This window comes from Bos mutus, chromosome 13, assembly GCF_027580195.1.
Source record: "Bos mutus isolate GX-2022 chromosome 13, NWIPB_WYAK_1.1, whole genome shotgun sequence".
Taxonomy (NCBI): Eukaryota; Metazoa; Chordata; class Mammalia; order Artiodactyla; family Bovidae; genus Bos; species Bos mutus.
In genome coordinates this window covers 24,435,465-24,454,494 of record NC_091629.1, presented here as the reverse complement: position 1 = coordinate 24,454,494, position 19,030 = coordinate 24,435,465, and the positions used below count along the sequence as shown (strand labels likewise).

Sequence of the window (19,030 nt, the reverse complement as noted above, 5' to 3'; positions counted from 1 at the left end):
CAGACGCGTCTGTGAGCCTGACTTAGCTGTTCCAAGTGCAGCCTCGCTTCCTGGCTTTGCTCCTACAGCCAAGCTGAGAGCCGACAATCCCCATCTTGGGCCTGTTCTAAGAAGATGTCCGTCTGCAAGGTGAGTGAGGCCAGTGGGGAGGGGTGTGCGTGAGACAAGGGCTCCGTGGACTCCGGGGGGTGTCTCTGGTCGAGAAGCTCCAGATAGAGACAGGGGACTGGGGGAAGGTGGGAATTGGAAGGACATGCATTTTCCTTTTCTCCTGCCCTCTTTCCATGATTCTCCTTAGAGGCTGGGCAGCCTCAGGAACCACTGCCTAGATGGCTAACAATCACTGCATCCCAAGGGCCCATGAATGCTAAATCCCTTAACACCTGGATGTTCTTCAACCATCCCAGGGGTGGGAGGTGCACAGGATGCCTTCTTGCCCTTTAGATTTATGTGCTTGGGAAGGAAGTTTCTGGGAGCACAGCTATCCTCAAGAACACCTTGCTGACCCTGCCTTTCCACAACAGGCTCCTTTAAACCAAATGTACCTTTTGAGTGTTTTCAGAGCATTAAAAAGGCAAAAAGGGCAAGGAAAGTGAATTGGGACACAGAGACAAATCTGGCCTGCCTGGGAATTTACCACATGGACTCAGTCCGGGTTCACAGTTCTGCTGGAAGCTTTTGAAATTGTATTCGAAGACCTATGCAGACTCACTCATCATTTCATAGACTGTAAGCCCATGAAGTGATCCTGTGTTGGGTCAAGATTTCTACAGCCTCAACCAGCCTCTCCTCTCCAGGAAGCATGCACCATAGGAACCCCACCTTCCCAAGCACCTGTCCATGCACAGAGAAAATTCTGGATGAGGAATTCAGAAGACTGGGCTCAGATGCTCATGCTTCAGCTCTGGCCCTACCAGGCTGCCAGAGCTGACACTGCCGGTGAGACCCTAGGGTCTTCTGTTTTGGGGGTAGGGGACAGGGAAAGGAAAAAAGGAATGGGGTCACTGCACCCCTCCGTCTTCTCAGAGAGGCCAGGTCAAGTGCAGGGCCTCACAGAGCTGTTTCCATATGGCAGGTCACCTGTTTGCCACCTGTGCCAAAAGCATCCTTCCTGTAGGCTTCCTGAGTGCCCAGGTGCTCAGTATCCACGATGAATCTTCAGGAGGAAATCCTGCCCTCATCTGACTATTTCCTTAAGGGCAGCAAAACTTGGGCCAAATCCACACACACACACACACACATACACACACACACTCTCTCTCTCTCTTCCTCTCTCTCTTTTAAGGAAAAGAGAGAAGTGAAACAACAAGGTCAGAAGGTGGTTTAAAATATCCCTTTTCCACTGGATGATCGGACAAAGTGGGGCGGGAGGGGGAGTGGGGGGCGTCCCTGAGCCGCATGGGCCGTGAGGAAGCAGCTGGGCCCACCCAGGCTGCTGGCCACACACACCTGAAAGTCATCCACCGAGGGGACGGTCCGGGTGGTGGTCCTGCGCTTGTGCCACTGCCTCAGGGTGTCCCTGGCCTCAGAGCTGAGTAGCCGCGCCGCCTGCTCTTCCTGGAAGTTCTTTATCAGGGAGAGGGCCCCGTAGGCGCTCGTCAGGTAATAGCCTCCTGGAAAGGGTAGACAGAGTGAGTTCTCCAGGGGTTCACCTCTGGGGACCACAGGAGGGTGACCACAGAGTTGGAGGTCAGGCTCCACCTTGCCCCTTCTCTTCCACATGCATTTTTTATTTATTTTTCTTTTTGAGCAAAAGAATCCTCTTCCATCCATTCCTGCATTCCTCCCCACGGATGTGCAGCTAACCCAGACCTGAGCCACTGCACTGCCTGGGGACTGAGGACCAGGCCGTGCTTTCATTGATAGAATTTCCATTCCAAAGCTGAGACTCACAGAATCAACCGAAGTGCAACTGTGAAAATGCTTTTCCAGAAAAGGTCAGAGCTCTGGAGCCTGACCTATTGAGGGGGAGGGGGTGGTGGCTTATGAGGGCGGTGGGGTCCACTGCTGAGGTCAGAACACCTTCCGGTAGGAACACGAGTCCACACACATCCTAGCAACACCTGCTTTGAAGCTTCTCATTTAAGAATTCATATGTTCTAAATTTTAAGTGAACTATACACTTTGAAAGAAATACAGAACATACAAGTGTGCTTACAATAATATGGGTTTTTCAAAAGAACCGCTCCCTCATGCTTCCCTTTCCTACCCTTACATAGGGACTCACAGAACAGGACATTTAAGAAAAGGTTAATTTATAAGGAAAAGGAAGTGACGCCCCTTTTGCCGGAGCATTTGGGAATGATTTCCTATGTTTGTGCTGTGCTGAGGTGCTCAGTTGTGTATAACTGTTTGCGACCCCATGGACTGTAGCCCACCAGGCTCCTCTGTCCACGAGGATTCTCCAGGCAAGAATACTGGAGTGAGTAGACTTTCCCTTCTCCAGGGAATCTTCCCGACCCAGGAATTGAACCCGGGGTCTCCTACATTGCTGGCAGATACTTTACCGGCTGAGCCACCAGGGAAGTCCTCTTATGTCTGAGGGAGTGTTAAAAACACTTACAATACTCCGAAAGGCATGTAAATGTGTTCACAGGTTGGTCCTAAACTATAGGGTTGTCGAATAAGTTCATTCTGGTTTTCCTATAAGATATTACAGGAAAACCGGAAAGAACTTTTTGGTTAACCCAATACGATGGAGGTGCCTTTCTGGAACTTGTAAAGCTCTTCGCTGGAGAAACACTAGAGGGCGCACTAGATGTTTATTACAAACTCCACAACGGGAGCCTGGTAAGCTACAGTCCATGGGGTTGCAGAGTCGGACACTACTGAGCGACTGCACTTTTCTTTCCGCAACTGGACACTGCATGTTGTGGACTGAGAGACATTCTTGGTCCAAATACCTGTTGAATCTCCACCTTGAGCCAGGTACAGAGCCCGGCTGGGTTTGTAAAAATTAGAATCTGAGTCCCTGCTCCATAAATACATTAAAAGAAAACGGATATTGGCCTGTTATTCATGCAGGGACCAGAAGTTAGCTGCGGTTAAATGAGCTTTGTCTGCCAAGTGTCACTTCCACCGCCAAAGTACTGAGTGTTAACACAAGACCCTAAGTTAACACAAGAACTTTCTCTCTGGTCAACACTCAAGATGGCAGGTGGTCCACCATCTAGGAAACCAGTTGAACGCCCCCCTAAGTCATACTGGACGTGGAATCTGAGAAACAGTTTTGTGGTTTTCAGGTCACCGGCAGAGATTTGGGGGTCTTTTTTTTTTTTTTTTAAGGTTTTTTGATGTGGACCATTTTAAAAGTCTTTTCTGAGTTTGTTACAATACTGTTTCTATTTTATGATTTGGTTTTTTGGCAGGGAGGCGTGTAGGAGCTTAGCTCCCCGACCAGGGATCGAACTTGCATCCCCTGCATTGGAAGCTGAAGTCCTAACCACTGGACCACCAGGGACGTCCCTGGAGGTTATCACTTACTGTAGCATCCTCTCGCCCACTCTGAGCAGCACACCTTCTGTGTATCCATTGTAGGTCAGCCTTTTTGTTCAGAGTCATCTTAATTTAGCAGATTTACCACTCAGCTATAAGCTTTCTAAGGCAGCCCCCACGGTACACAGTAGAGAGTTTCGAGTGGCTGAGTTTTACTAAATATTTTACCCATGAACAAATCACATGATTGAGTGAGAAACTCAGTAGTATGGAATTTAAATGTGACACAGAGGATTTCAGAAAAAACCAATGTGGACCTAAGGACTCAAGAGAGGCTTGTGGAGGTGTCAGAATTGGAGCTTGGACTTGGAGGGACCATGACTGTTGAGTTGGGGAGGGGTTGGTTTCCTTTGAATGTCAAATTTTTCACTCCATGGCTCAAAGTTCAGGCCACTAAGGAGAAAACTCCAAATGCTGGAAGCACAAAACTGACCACACTTGGAAACATGTGGATGCAATTAAAGTTAAGGTTTAAATTTCAGCAAAACTAACCCTGCCACTAGGGCTGTGCACGTCAAAGGGATTCTATGATGTCTTTTGCGTAAATGAAATTACCTGCTTAAACGGCAGAAAACTGGTGTGGGCTGTGCTTTGGGCAGTGGGGCAGGATGCAGGGCAGGACCAGCCATGTGTCTCCTCCTGGTCTGCCAGCCTGACAGGGCCGCCCGGTCCTCCCAGCCAGGAGCCCAAGAAGCCAGGACATGGCTGAGTGAAGGCAGGCTCCAGTGAAACCCTGACTTGACTGACTGCTCTGTGTGTTTTTTAGCTGTGTCCTTGTCTTTCTCTGTGATTCCCGGAGGTGAGGACCCGCCCACCTGTCACTGACACAGTACCCTGGGCAGTGCCTCACTCTGGAGAAATGCTGGGAAAGGTGACAGGAAGTGGCTGTCTCCATCCTCAGGTCACAGGATGTAAGCACGTGTTTGTCCCAAGTGCACACTGACAGCAACAGAATGGTAATTTTCTGAGGGAGGCTGGCATGCCCTTTCCCCGAAGCCCCAAGAGTTCAGCACACTTATCACTAGAATTAAACATGACTGAGGCTCAAAAAAATCCTCGATGCATATTCAATTATAATAATAATGCCGTGGAAGAAAGAAAAGAAGGGCACGGAGATGAATGTATGTCTCCTCCTGGTCCCTGGACAAAGCCACGTGCTCCCTCCCTCCTGGGAACCCCAGGGCAGAGCCAGGGAGGAAGGCTCCGGGCAGGGTCTGGGCAGTTTATCCTGGAGGGTCCGGCCTCAGCATCAGTTTATATTAATGAGGGGAGATAAACCGGGAAGAGGTAAAGGGATGGGTGAAGATACTCATCACTGGTCCTGAGTCAGCGGGTCCCTGCAGGGCTAGAGGGGGACCACAGGGCTCCCTGGAGGTCAGACCCTCTGACCCAGAGCCAGGTCCTGGGGACCAAGGGAATTAATGCACACGTTTGGGGGGTGACTGCACTGCTGTCTCCTCCAGGGAAAATCCCGGGATGATACATTCCCTGGGGAATCCCATCGGCATGTGGATGGACCTTTTTACTCAAGCCCAGACTAAAACTCACTAGAGGAAAAAATGTTAGGTGCCAATTCATCACTCAGAGTCCATCTGGGCTGAGACACATGAAATGAATTGTCAGGATACACAGGCTGAACAAGCTCCGATCTGATCCCCTTTAAGACAAGCTCATACAAGAGTCCTTGTTATTTCAGGCCTGTGCACCATGGTGACAAACACCCTAATTATTTCCATGATAAAATACCTAACCCTTGTGTAAGGAGAGGGATTCCTGTGAAGACGTGTTGCAATGAGGCAGACAGGAGGAGGATGACTGAACTGACAAAGTAAGTTGAAAGCAAATCGCCTGGATTTTTTTACTCCACTGTGGTTTTATGTTAACGATAAGCAGGTGCTATCTTTTTTTTTTTTTTTTAAGAAAAGGAAATCACTGATGCTATTATCATCTTGAAAATCAAATTTAAAAAATAAAGATGAAAACAAAAGATAGGCCTTTGTCCGATTCACAGACACACAGTGGGCAGTTGTTCTGGCAGTGGAAATATTCTGCAGCAAAACTTTACAGCTTCCCTGTGAAATCAAAGAAACCATTTCTTTTAAAAAATGGCCCTGATTCTACTGAATGGTATATATATGTATTTTTTTTTACTGCAACTAAGCAATCTCGGTGAAGTATAATTATGGCAGGGTTGCATTGTTTTGTGTGTTTTTCCGACTTCTCCAAATTTTCTGCGACCAACACTATGACCTCTGTAATCTGGAAAAAAGTCAGTACCTTCTCATACATGAGCAAAACTAAAACGGCTGTTAACCCTGAATATGTCAAGAAGCACCCATGTAAGTGCCAGGTGGATCTGAGGTTTTATTTGGAGGGATGAAAATGTTTTGGAGCTGAAAAGAGTTGGAGGATTGCCCCAAATTGCAACTGGACTAAATGCTACAGAATTGTCACTTTACAATAGTTAATTTTAGTTTAACCATGAATGTACTAAGGGCTATTGCATTGCTCATTTTCTTAACCACTGGACTGCCAGGGCATTTGCATTGCTCATTTTCAAATGGTTATCTCATGTTCCGCGAACTCTGCTTCAATTTACAAAGAAAAGAAAATAAAACTGAAGGAAAGCACCCAGTTCCTCCCACTTCTCCAAAAGCCTGCTACCTTCTCCATGTAGCAGGGACGGATCCAGAAGCTCCATCATGTACTCGACCTCCGTGTCTAGCTCCAGCATGTCACATTGTGCTATGACATAGGTCAGGACCGGCAAAAAGTCATCTGCTCCGTACATCCTCCCTGGAGTAGGAAGAAAGGGGGGGACAGACGGGGTATTTTTAGCCACATTTCTCCCTTTCATGTCCTACTTGCTGCTTTTATTAGCAAACAGCCATGCAGGGGAAGTGAGGTGGGTGTTTCTGGAATTCTACGGTGGGAGGGCTCCTCCCCACTGCCCTCATCAGAGGCTGACCCTAACTCACAATTTCAGGATGAATGTCCGAGTCAGTGAACACAGGGGAGATTGTTTTCCCACTTCCATGAGATGCCTCAATGCAAGCAATAAAATGGGGCTTCCCTGGTGGCTCAGCGGTAAAGAATCCGCCTCAGTGCAGGAGAGGCAGGTAGACGCAGGCTTGATCCCTGGGTCGGGAAGATCCCCTGGATCTACTGGAGTGGGCAACCCACTCCAGCATTCTTGCCAGGGGAATCCCATGGACAGAGGAGCCTACTGGACTACAGTCCATAGGATCGCAAAGAGTCGGACATGACTGAGCATGCACACACGTGCAATAAAACAGTCTTTTTATTTTTAAAGGGTTTAACTTTTCAGCAAGTGACAGAATAAAACATTTGCGTTAAGTGTCTACTTATGATGTTTCTCCTTTGTGTCTTCCTTCCTATTGCTTTCTGTGCAAATTAACCAAAACATAGTGACCAAAACCAACTGGAGCAAGGAACAACTTGTCCTTCTCCATCTTCAGTGTGACTTAAATGTGCTCAATCGCTGTACACTGAATAAATACATCTAATTAATATCTGACCAAAAAAATGGTCAGTCTGTACTGTTTTATTATGACAGAGATTCTCAACTAGCGGTGACTCTGCCTCCTAGGGAAGTCTGGCACTGTCTGGAGACATCTTTCAAGCTCATGACTGGAGGGTGGGCGTGCAAATAGCATGCATCCGGATGCCAATAAACTTCCTAGAGGAAGTGGGATGTTTCCACAGCAAAGGACTAGCCAGCTGTAATGCTATTAGTGCTAAGGTTGAGAAACTGCCTGAGAACAGAATCCTGTGCAGATATAATGTAGGGGACTTCTTATAAATAATTTGACAGACTACAGAAAATACACTTTTTGGGACTTCCCTGGATATCCAGGGGTTAAGACTCTACATTTCCAAGGCAGAGGGCGCAAGTTCAATTCCTGGTTGGGGAACTAAGACCCACATGCTGCTTGGCTCAGCCAAAAAATAAAAGAAAATACATTTCTTCCATGTGAAGTATGTTTCAGAGGCGGTGTTCATCCGCCAGCATCACCACCTGGGCGTTCACATGTTAACGTTTCTGCTCAACAATCTGCAAAGTGCATGCGCATGGTGACCTCCTCCAGCCGTGAGAAACAGAGCCTGTGTTTTCTCTCTGCTGTCTCTCCAGGAAGCAATTTCTCTCCTGGAAACACTGTGACCATCCAGGAAATTAAAAAGGCTCACCCAAGACCTGGGGTACCACAGGACTCATCACTACCCATAAATCAGGGTCACTCTCACATCTACATGGAGGAGCCCTGGGGAAACCTGAGGGCTGACATGTGTGAATTCCTATTGCACTGCATCAGCTCAGGGCAAAGAAGGGATGGCCGATAAATGACTATAACGAGAGCTGAATGCTCCAAGTTTCTGACCCATGCTATCATGGACACAGGCTCTCACGGGCCAGAATGCAGTAACAATAGGAATAATTGGAACTATCTCCACCACGCTTGGGGCTGTGCAAACATTGACCTGTCTAATGCCCACCTTAGGAGGAAGGCTAAGGTCATACCCAGGACAAGAACAGAACTGCAGCTTGGAAGGTTGATTACGGAGGCCGAAGCCACACAGTTAATGAACCCATTCCCAGAGCCAGGTCTCAACTCAAACCCCAAGACTGAGTCTGTATCCACTGCCCTGAATTAAATCTTTTTTTTTTTTTTATCTTAACATAACTTCTTTAAAGGTTTTTTTTTTTTTTTTTCTTTTTTGGATATGGACCAATTTTTAAAGTCTTTATTGAATTTGTCACAATACTGCTTCTATTTGTTTTGATGTTTTGGCCACAAGGCATGTGGAATCTTAGATCCCTGACCAGGTATCTAACTCTTGCTCTCTGTGTTGGAAATGCAGTCTTAACCACTGGATTGCCAGGGAAGTTTCTGAACTAAAGCTTTTATAAATTGGCATTGTACAAAACTCTTGTTGCCCTGTCCTGGATTTTTGGTGCTGTAGTTTGTTGCATGTGGACTAATTTGCCAGAACCAGAGTAACACCTGCATTTTTATGAGGCCCTTGGTGAGGTCAAGAAGCTGAAAGGAAGAGCAGTTGGGGACTGGAAAGCCCAACACGTCCCAGCCCCATCGGAGGGCCAAGAGCCTGGATGGGGTGGTAGCCTCACCTGAGTTGTTCTCCATGACGGTATAGATGAGCTTGCAGACTCTGAGCAGCAGCATGACCTTCTTTTCTGGCGAATACATCTTCTGCATGGTCATGAACTTGACCTTGATTTTCTCCACGTCCACAAAGTCAGGGGTGGGGGCAAAGACGCCTAGCTCCTGGGGATTCCTCTGCCGCACGAGCTGTAGGTTCTCCTTGAGTTGTTTCCATGAGCCATCAGCCACGTGGAAGTGCTTCAGCATGGCCTCGATGTGGCCCTTCAGGGGCTTCAGGATGCACTTGTGCATGGCTTTCTCCAGCACCACGTCTGCCAAAGAAAGCACAGCTACTGTGACCATTGTCTAAAGAAAGAAGAAACGTAGGGCCTGCTTTCTGGAAATGGACACCCGCAACTCCGTGCATTGGTTATCGGGCAGACATGTCCCAACTGCACAGCCAATCAACCAAAATTTAGCTCCACATCAGGCTTCCCTGGTGGCTTGGACAGTAAACAATCTGCCTGTGGTGTGGGAGACCTGGGTTCGATCCCTGGGTTGGGAGGATCCCCTGGAGAAGGAAATGGCAACCCACTCCAGTGTTCTTGCCTGGAGAATTCCCATGGACAGAGGAACTGGCAGGCTACAGTCCATGGGATTGCAAAGAGTTGGACACTGAGCGACTAAGCACAGCACACACGCATTCACACACCACACTTTTTTTTCTTCAGTAAAGCCAAGAAGAGTGAATCTCCCCTAACATTTTTACAGTCTCTCTTGCATGCAGTCAATACAACTGAATATATTTGTTTTAACTACTTTTATACCTTCTCACCCATAAGCACAGGTGAATATTCTAGAAGGTACGCTTTTGACCCAGTCTTTCCACTGAAGAGTCAGTGAACAGCTAAGCAAATGTGTTATGTTAAAAGAAGGATTTGCTAATAGCAAGGGTACCAGCTCCCTCAAAATATTTCCTGAGGGAAAAATTCAACTAAATGCACATGGTATCTTGGATTGGATTCTGGACCAAAAAAGTCTTTCTGTCATTTACTATAAAGGACATAGTGGGGCATTAGATGAGATCTGAATAAAGTCTGCAGATTAGATAATATTGTTAACAGTGAATCTGGCTTCTTTCACACAGACTGTATCTTGGAGACTCGGCCAGCTGTGTCTGGAGCAACAGTGTGCTCTTTTTCAAAGAATGACTCTTCCGTGAAAGTTAATGAAAGTTAATGTTACTGCAGTTTTGTAACACAATGTCCCTATTTTTAGATAAATACCCACTAAGTATTTAGGGAAAAAGGGATACAATGCCTGCAACTAGTGCTCATGATTTAGATAAAAGGAGGGGATGTGTGCATGTGTATATGTGTGTGTGAGCGTGTGTGTGCACATGAGTGCGTGTGTGTGTGTCAACAGAAAAGCACTAACACCGGGAATCCGGGTGAAGGGCAGACATGATTTCTTCATTGACTTTTTGCAACTTTTTTGAATGTCTGAGCTGATTACAAAGTGAAAATTTAAAAATTCTTGAAGTGCGTTTCTGTTCAGAATTAGGAAATGCCCTTAGGTGTGGGAGGCATTATTTCCCCCTCTTTCTTGGAATGGTTTGCCCAATGGAGCTGACGGTACAGTAACCAGGACCACGAAGCTGGAGCTCTGGTCTGAAGAGGGTCTGTGCCGTGAGAAGCTCTCTCTGCTTCTTCCACATCAGTTTTTCCATCTCAAATGTTTCACGTTCTCATCAAAGCTGCCTGGGTAGCAACCACCCCTAGGATACGACACTTAGGGATACGATTTCATCTTGGAAGCCCAGGAACCCACAGAAATAGCCAAGTTATCTCTCTGGCCCTTGGCATTCCTGAGAGACATCAGATGACACAGACTGTAAATGATCACCTATTATTAGAAGATCAGAGGCAAAGAGAAATCTAAGCAGGACATACCTGTAGAAACCAAGGTTGAAGCAAAAGAGGTTATACAGTAAGAAGAAAAACAGAACAACATTTCTTCACATCTGGCATTAAAACAAATTACTGTTTTAAAACAAATTAAAACCAAGTTTGCATTGGTTATGCTGTGTCAATAAACTTCTAGAAAGTCATATAGCATCTCTGACTTCACTTCCAATAGCCACTAGGATGAAAAGTCAACAATAGGAATTAACATTGAGTGCCCAGTTGGGCTAGGCTTTATTTCATTATCTCATCTAATTCTATAGTATCGCTATTATTTTTGCACAATATGACTATTCATATTCTTTTTATAGAATAAGGAAACAGATATAGGGCTTTTTATAGATAAGGAAACAGAGACTTGGAGATGTCTAATGGTTTGCTTGAGCCCATAAAACTGAACACCCTGCTTTTCAAAGTCAATGATTTCTTAGTTCTAAAGTTCATGGTGTTTCATAAACATTCACCAGTTTACTGCTCTAAAGATTCTGCAGCCACATTCCTGGTGACCCCTCCCTCTGCTGGAAGGAGGTCATCAAGGGGGGAGAAAGCCACGTCAATCATTAATTAGGACGCACATGAATGTTGGGAGCAGTGTTACTCATAACAGGCCCAATCTGGAAAGCACCCAAGGCCCAACCCAATGGCATAGATGCCAGGAGATATACACACAATGGAATTCAGAAAATGGAATGCAGACATGGAAGATTCATTCCATGAAAAAGAGCATGCTGCTGCTCCGGACACAACTGGCTGAGTCTCCAAGACACAATCTGTATAAAAAAAGCCAGACACACAAGAGTTGTCTCCTTTAGCACGATGCTTACACAAAGCTCAAGGACAGGCAAAACCAATTTATGATGACAGGTCGGGATGGCAGTCGTCCTGAGAAATAAACGGGGCTTCGGGGGACACTCTCAGGGGGTGGAGATGGTAGATGCCTGTGGTTGATACATGGATAAAGAATTGTCAAGCTAAGCACTTGAAATTTATACACTTCATGGATACACGTTAAACCTCAATAGCCATGTGTATAAATCAAGCCAACCGAAAACACCTAGAGACCAGCCTGGGCTTTTCACCTTGAACCCCAAGGGCAACTTTTAAATTCCGAGCAAGTCTGATCATCTCAGGGCCAGAGTGTGCACACAAACCATCTCCAAAAGGTTCTATGCTGTTCCTGGGGCTGACAGCAGACAGCTCGTCACCAGCCAGCTGAGTGAGTCTCTTGAGCAACTCATCCTTGTCCCCAGGGAAGGGGTGCTGATGCTGACCTTTGAGCCACAAACTCTAGTCTTAGTAGGAAATGCAACAGTGGAAATTTGCTAGGAGGGTTGACATCCAGGACCCATTGCCTTAAAATCCCCAAAGAAACAAATTTTTAGAACATTTTTAAAAGGCTATAATTTAGAAATAAGAAAAACTGGTCTCTCTGCTTTCTTTTTCATGTCTTCACTCCTAATCACCCCTCCCCATCCTCACAAATCTTTAATAAATACAATGAATAAGAAAAAAAGTCCAAATGACAAGGACCCAGTACCTGAGTCTCTCCAAAAGGAAAAGAAGGTCGTGCTTATGAAGCAAGAGGGAAAAATGATTTTAGGAAACAAAAGGAACAGAAAATCTTTCAGAATGTGGACTAGCTCAGAACAAAAGATCAGATCAGTCATATGGCTTATAAATTACTACTATCCGTTTTCCCCTACCATCTCTGGTTGCTTTACATCCAAGAATGATGCTATTCTAGGCACTTTACATGCACTGACTCTTCAGCTCCTCCACCAAACCCCTGGTGGGAGGACTGTGATTTCTTTATTTTATAGCTGAGGAAACCCAGAGACATGGATGCCACACAGCTGCCAAGGGGAGCCAGGACTCAAGCCCAAGAACTCTGGTTATGTCAACTGTGTTTATCTACAAAGAAACAAAACGATGCCGGAGAACTGTCTGCACTACAACACTGTGAGTGTTAGAAACCGATTGCTAACTGGATAACCCACTGGAAGCACAGTTTCTAAAAATATTTATAGATATCCTATCAACTGGTTCTAAAGTTCATCCACTCAGGGACGTAGTCAGGGGCATCGGCCTAGAGCTCCCTGCCTTAGTGAGACCTGTAAATGCAGTGATTTACAAGAAGCGCTAAACGTGTCGGCCTCTAGAGCCGTGAGATGATTGCCCCGTCTTAGGAATAAGGACAGAAGCCTAAGGTCTGTCACTTCCCTCTGATCAGAGGCATGGATTCCAGAGAAAGTCAGGCACAAGACGGGGACCCATCACAGGACAGGCTCACTCATCAGCTCGTCTGGACACTTTCTGCTCCCCCACTGCTGCTGAAGAGGAAGCGAGAGTCCAGAAGCTGAAGTTCAGCGAAGGCGCGTGTCTTAGAAAGAGTGAGAGGAGGTGGCCTGGCAGCTGGCCCAGCTGTGTCTTTCTAAGTGACTCTGGCCTCTTCACTTCACCTCTCTGACTGTCACTGCCTGCAACTTCTGAACTGCCATCTACTCCTCGCCCAGGGCAGGGAAGACAGAAGGAGCACTCTGAACCTGGTTAAAACAAAATAATTCCCGGTATTCGCCAGGAATTCTAACAGAACCCAAAGTCTAAACAACATGATGTCCAAAAGGGGTAGGTTGCAACCTACATGACAAAGATCAAAGATGAAGTGAGGTCACACAGCCTCTTGGCTTATTCAAGTTCTAGCATTCTTTCAAGAAAGTAAAGTAGAAGCAATAGAAGTTAACATTTGATGACAAGAGGCAGACCTCTTTTGTGGGGAACTCAAACTGCGAAGTGCAAACGTGCACCACCACGAATACCAATGGGCACATCTGTTTGCGCAGTTCCTGGGCCAAGGGGCAGGACGGAAGCCTGTGCTCTGTGCTGGCCCTCACTTCAGCCCTGTCACAATGAATGGGGGCCCTCTCCCCGAGGCACAGAAGTTAAATGACCTTCCCTGGACGGTGGGGAACCTGGTTGTCCCTACCGCAAAGAAGTCAGGAAATAGCATAGTGGCCCTCGCTCTGTACAAGAAGGGCAAAAGGAGCTGCTTCTGTCTTTCGGTGCTAACATGGTCACCTCTGGCTGCACAGCTGGATTAAAAATCAGGGCTGAACTGGACGGGGTACTAAAGTGATTTCCAAGCATTACAAACACTTTTATGTACTTTACATGTATTTAAACTACCCTTTGACTGACATGAATACATAACTCCTATGTGTTTTCCCTTGGGTCTTCTGAGCTATAGTCAGGAAAAGAGGGGCAGTCTTCTGTCTATTTAAACTAACTCTCAAAAATAGTATAGACGTGCTTTTCCTAGGCTGCAAGAGGTCGATCTTTCTCCTGCTCTGTACCTTTTGATAATGTACTAAGAGATCCTCTCCTTCCAGGTGACATGGACACAAGGACTAGCTCAGAGGTCAGAATCAAGGTGGTTTAACTCTTAACTCTGCACCACTATGTCTCTCGGCCTACTTTCAGAATGACTGTCTAAAACACAGCAGGTAACACAATAACTCAAGGGATTAAACCAAACTCTGAATTCAAAATTAAAAGCAAATCACACTAGATATTGAAGCTTGAGTTAGACTTATGCGTGCATGCTCAGTCGTATCCAGCTCTTTGAGACCTCATGGACTCTATGTAGCCAGCCAGGCTCCTCAGTCCATGAGATTTCCCAGGCAAGAATACTGGAGTGTGTTGCCATTTCATCCTCCAGGGGATCTTCCCAACCCAGGGGATTGAACCCACTCTCCTGCATTGGCAGGCAGATTCTTTATGAGTGTACCACTGGGGAATCCCCAGGTTTGAATGTTCATTAAAAAAAAATGACATGAAGCAAGGCAGTTTTAATTGTTTAAAACCCAAGGAATGACTTCAGACTTCTTTCTTACGCACACTATGCTCTCTGGTGTTTAACCACATTTCAGTATCATTTCTCTATAAAGAAAATAAAACACTCATGTAAGTAAATTGATGTTCTCTGAGTTTTAAGGCTACTTTTTCTTCAAATAATGGTAATACTCTTCAGAAAAAATACACATTTTGACAGCCACTAAAGAAAGCAAAACCGTATCTTGTTTTTTATTACTGACTTTTATAAATACAGTTGGCTTATCTGTATCTTCGTTGAGTGTTTGTGTGCAATTTGAATGAAGTAGAAAGTTGAGGATTACTAACATTTTGGGAGTTGGAAAAATTTTGTTTTTCTTGAAACAAGACTTGAAAACAGAGGGATTTCCTTAAGATTAATATCAAATCAGAAGTAAAAATTCTTTTGCTTTAAGAAAATCAAAACAGTATCCACAAAAATGCAACAAGTTCTGCAAAGTGTAGATTTCACTACCAGAAAGTTGGGACTAAGAGAATACCAGTTGAGAACACCAGCTGGGTTTCTCTTCTTCTTCAAAAAAATCTAGTCCTGTCCTCCTTTCCCACAGCTTCTGGGGGAGAGAGTGCTGAATGAGGAGGTGGGAATGTAAAGCCTAGATCTACAGAATTCCATCCTGAAATTAAGGAAGTTGGAGGAGGTATTTCAGTGCTGTAACCCACTTTGGGACTATTCTCTCGTTGGTTGAAAGAGACTGAGGCGGAAGTGGTATGATGTGAAAACCCACCAATAAGGAGCATGTGTTGGGATAACAAATGATGTCACAGGGTCTATATCTTACTGGGCGGGGCACTCAGGAGTGAGTACACTTCACTGTGTCCATGAAGTTACCGATCCTGGGCTTTTGAGGAGGATGCCAAATGGTATACATGCTTTTGTTAAAGCAGTTGCTTGTCCCTCCACGTACCACTTTTGCAGTGTGAAGGGTAGAGAGCTTGTCAAAAGGGAAACAGGATATGTGGCCCTGGAATCAAGAGGGAGCTGGGTCAAATGGGAACTTATCTTATCCTCCCATCAGGAGAGCAAAGCTGATGTCAATCAACCAACATCTGCTCAAGAACCTCTACATGGCAAGGTTTTGTGTGGCAGTGCTTTAAAGAGCAGTCTAAACAGAAGTCAAATTCTCTATGATAGGGCACCACCATTTAGGCTGGCAATTTTACAGCTTTGAGACTGTTTTTATCGTGTCATTCTCACCTGAAAGTGCTGCCCTACAGGGCTATGACAGGAGCAAATGGACAAAGTTGCAGTTGGGTGAGAGCTATTTAGTTTTTTCACTGGCTTTTCTCTGTGCAACTGAAGAACTCCTTTGTGAAGAAGATTAGCACTGTATCCAAACACTAAATGCACATGCGTTCATATGGTTCTTTTTTACATATGAGGGATGGAATTCTACGTGGGTTACAGCACTGAGATACCTCCTCCAACTTCCTGAATTTAAGGATGGAATTCTGTAGATCTAGGCTTTATATTCCCACCTCCTCATTCAGCACTCTCTCCCCCAGAAGCTGTGGGAAAGGAGGACAGAACTAGATTTTTTTTTGAAGGAGAAATCCAACTGGTATTCTTGAAAAGCCTTACAAGCATCAGTTGACACCGGTTCTGAAGAAATTTGAGGTTTGGAATCCTGGGGGTGGCATTTAAAGTGAATCCATTCAAAGTGAATTATAACCTCCCAGGAAGTGAGATTGGTGAAAATAAACAGATAAACCAGAGGAGACCAGGGCTGAATCCAATCTCCCCTACCCACCAGCAGCATAACCCTCCACAAGTCACTTTATGCATCTTGACCTCCATTCCTGAATTTGCAAAACAGAACAAAATCTACACAAAGGTACCACCCGTGAGTTGATCACACAGTTCAAAGGAATCACTGTGTTAACAAGGTCTTAGTAAACTAGTGAGCCCTTCATTTAGGAATATGTAAAACAGATCATTTAGACTCCATTTTCTTGCCAGAGTCCGAATCTAAACGGGCACATTTAAGGGGATTGGTTTTCTAATCATTAGGATCACATCTTTCCTCACAACTGGGCACGTGATGAGTTTCTTAGGTCACCTTCTGCTTTGGCTCGCCTTCCTCTTAATTTCAAAAGCCCAGCACATTCTCTGCACTTTTCAAAACAGAATAATGGTTTCATTGATGAAGCAACAGATAAGATGAAGCATCTGCTTTAATGCAAAAGCTTAAACAAAACAAACCAATAAAAAAGTGTGGCAGTGTGTCCCACATCCGCGTCCGCAGACAGTAGCACTCTGAGCTTCCTCTACCAATGGTGAGCCTACTATCCTAATTCCCTTGAATTTACAAATTAAATGTTTAAGTTAATTTTCAATGAGATATAATTGACAAATATCATATTCCTATTAGGTGCATAATACAATTAAACAATGTTTTCCAATCTCCTTAGTTTCTTATGAGAAAATATGAACATAGGCACCAGCAAGGGAGAGGCTGCTGCTGCTGCTAAGTCGCTCAGTCATGTCCGACTCTTCACAACCCCATGGACTGCAGCCCACCAGGCTCCTCCGTCCATGGGATTTTCCAGGCAAGAGTACTGGAGTGGGGTGCCATTGCCTTCTCTGGCAGGGGACAGGGGTAAGGTTCAAAACACAGGGTTTAAAAAAAATAAATTGGGTTGGGGGGCTTCCTTGGTGGCTCAGTGGTTAAGAATCTGCCTGCCAATGCAGGAGACACGGGTTTGATCCCTGGTCCGGGAAGATCCCATGTGCTGCTGGACAACTAAATCCATGTGCCACAACTACTGAGCCGGCACACTAGAGCCTGTGCTCTGCAACAAAAGAAGCTGCCACAATGAGAAGCCGTGCACCGAAACTAGAGAGCAGCCCGTGATTGCCACAACTAGAGAAGAACCTGTGCAGCAACAAAGACCCAGCACAGCCAAATAAACAAAGTAAAAAAAATTTTTTTAATTTATAAGATTTTTTAATGTGGACCATTTTAAAAGTCTTTATTAAATTTGTTGCAATATTGGTTCTGTTTTATGTTTTGTGTTTCTGGCCACGAGGCACATGAGATCTTAGCTCCCCGACCAAAGGTTGAACCCACGTTCCCCGGTGGTCCAGTGGAAGGCAACCACTGGGCCACCAGGGAAGTCCCCTCAAAAAAACAGGCTCTGAATCCAGAGAAGAAAGTTCAGAAGCTTCACAGGCTAGGCCGGGATAGCCCTGGACACCTGGCTCCAGCTGGCAGAACCCAGCCTTGCCAGGGCACAGGATGCCTGCTTCACAGGGCTGAGGCCAAGACCTACTGCCATCGCTGGGACAGGCAGCCTGGATGTCAGCTTCCCTCCTCCTCAGGACCTTAGATTTTTAGATGGAAAGCTCTATCTTTCCAGAGCAGCAAAGCGTTTGTGTCAAAGACTGCTGGCCACATTCAAATCTGTTTTTGGAGAAGATGAGATCCGGGGCTCCAACCAACAGCAATACCCTATCTGAACTGGCACCTTCCGAGAAGCTAGGAGGAGAGCGTCCCCCGCACCCGCCGGAAGGACCGGCAGCTTCGGTCGGTGCTCATAGCATCGGCGGGGAAGGAAGGAAAGGCCTGGCTCCCCAGGGAGGAGCCTCGTCTCCGTGGGCTGGCTGGCACTGCGGCCACATAGCCCAGCGCTGACATCAGCGCCCGCCTGGCTCTCCCGCCGGTGCGGGGTCTGAGCCGGTCTCCCCTGAGAGGCAGGCTCTGGGGGTGGGGGCGGGACCGAGAGGGCCCGGGCCGCTCTTCCGTTGTCTCGAAGGCAAGCGTTTCCATCCCCAAGGCACATCCTGGGGCACATTCCTTCCAGCTTTCTCTCCAGCAGCCGGGCTCTAACCACGCCCCACCCACCCAGGCGCAAGCCACAGGAAAACAAACAAGGCTTTGATTCCTTTGTGAGAAAATAAAAAAGCTGCTGAAACTCACTTCAAGGAGAGGGGGAGAGAGAGAGAGGCGGGGAGACCCCACCGGCAAACCACACGCTGTTTACTACTTTCCACAAACAGACCCAATCAGAAAGAAGCCGATTCCAGCTTTGCTTTATGAACGGCCTAGAAATGTCGGGTAGCTCTTTTTGATTGCTGCTGCCCAGTGAATGAGGTCTCTGAAATTTGCCCTTCAGAGTCAATCTTCTGAAGTTAAAAAAAAAAAAATCTCTTAAGACTCTAACCCTGGAAAAAGAGAGGTCTTGCCAAATTCAATCTTCCCTTGGCCAAAGTAACTATTAGCAATTCAGCTCTCCAATGAAGTTAGAAAGAAAGTTATTTCCCCTTGACTTTGGAGAAAACACCTTTCATGTGACGTCCAAAATTTGATACTTATTTTTAAAGATACACAAAACAAACTTGTCCATTTGACTTTTTTGTTTTTGCTTACTCCCAAACTTACTGAATTCTGTGATTAGAAGCCAGCAGGGCAGTTTCCCTTTGGGAAGAAGGGGGGCAGGGAGGGGTTCCCTGGGGGCTTTGATGCTGTCACGTTCTGCTGCACTGGTGCTTGCTCCCTGTGGCAACTCACCCAGCTGCACACCGTGGCCTCTGCCCTCCTGAGGGTAAAAAAGGGCACTTTC

General features: G+C 46.0%; 1 protein-coding gene across 18 annotated transcripts in view; it reads right to left on the bottom strand.

The window, feature by feature from the left end:
• Positions 1-19,030, bottom strand: part of RIN2 (Ras and Rab interactor 2) — a 208,795-nt gene that overhangs the window by 3,484 nt on the left and 186,281 nt on the right. For all 18 annotated transcript variants that reach the window (XM_070381143.1, XM_070381144.1, XM_070381145.1 and 15 more), the window contains 3 exons: positions 8,645-8,950; positions 6,160-6,291; positions 1,450-1,613 (listed from right to left, as the gene is read on the bottom strand). In XM_070381143.1, the coding sequence (XP_070237244.1) occupies positions 1,450-1,613; positions 6,160-6,291; positions 8,645-8,950 (602 nt within the window). The remainder of the gene's footprint in view (positions 1-1,449; positions 1,614-6,159; positions 6,292-8,644; positions 8,951-19,030) is intronic.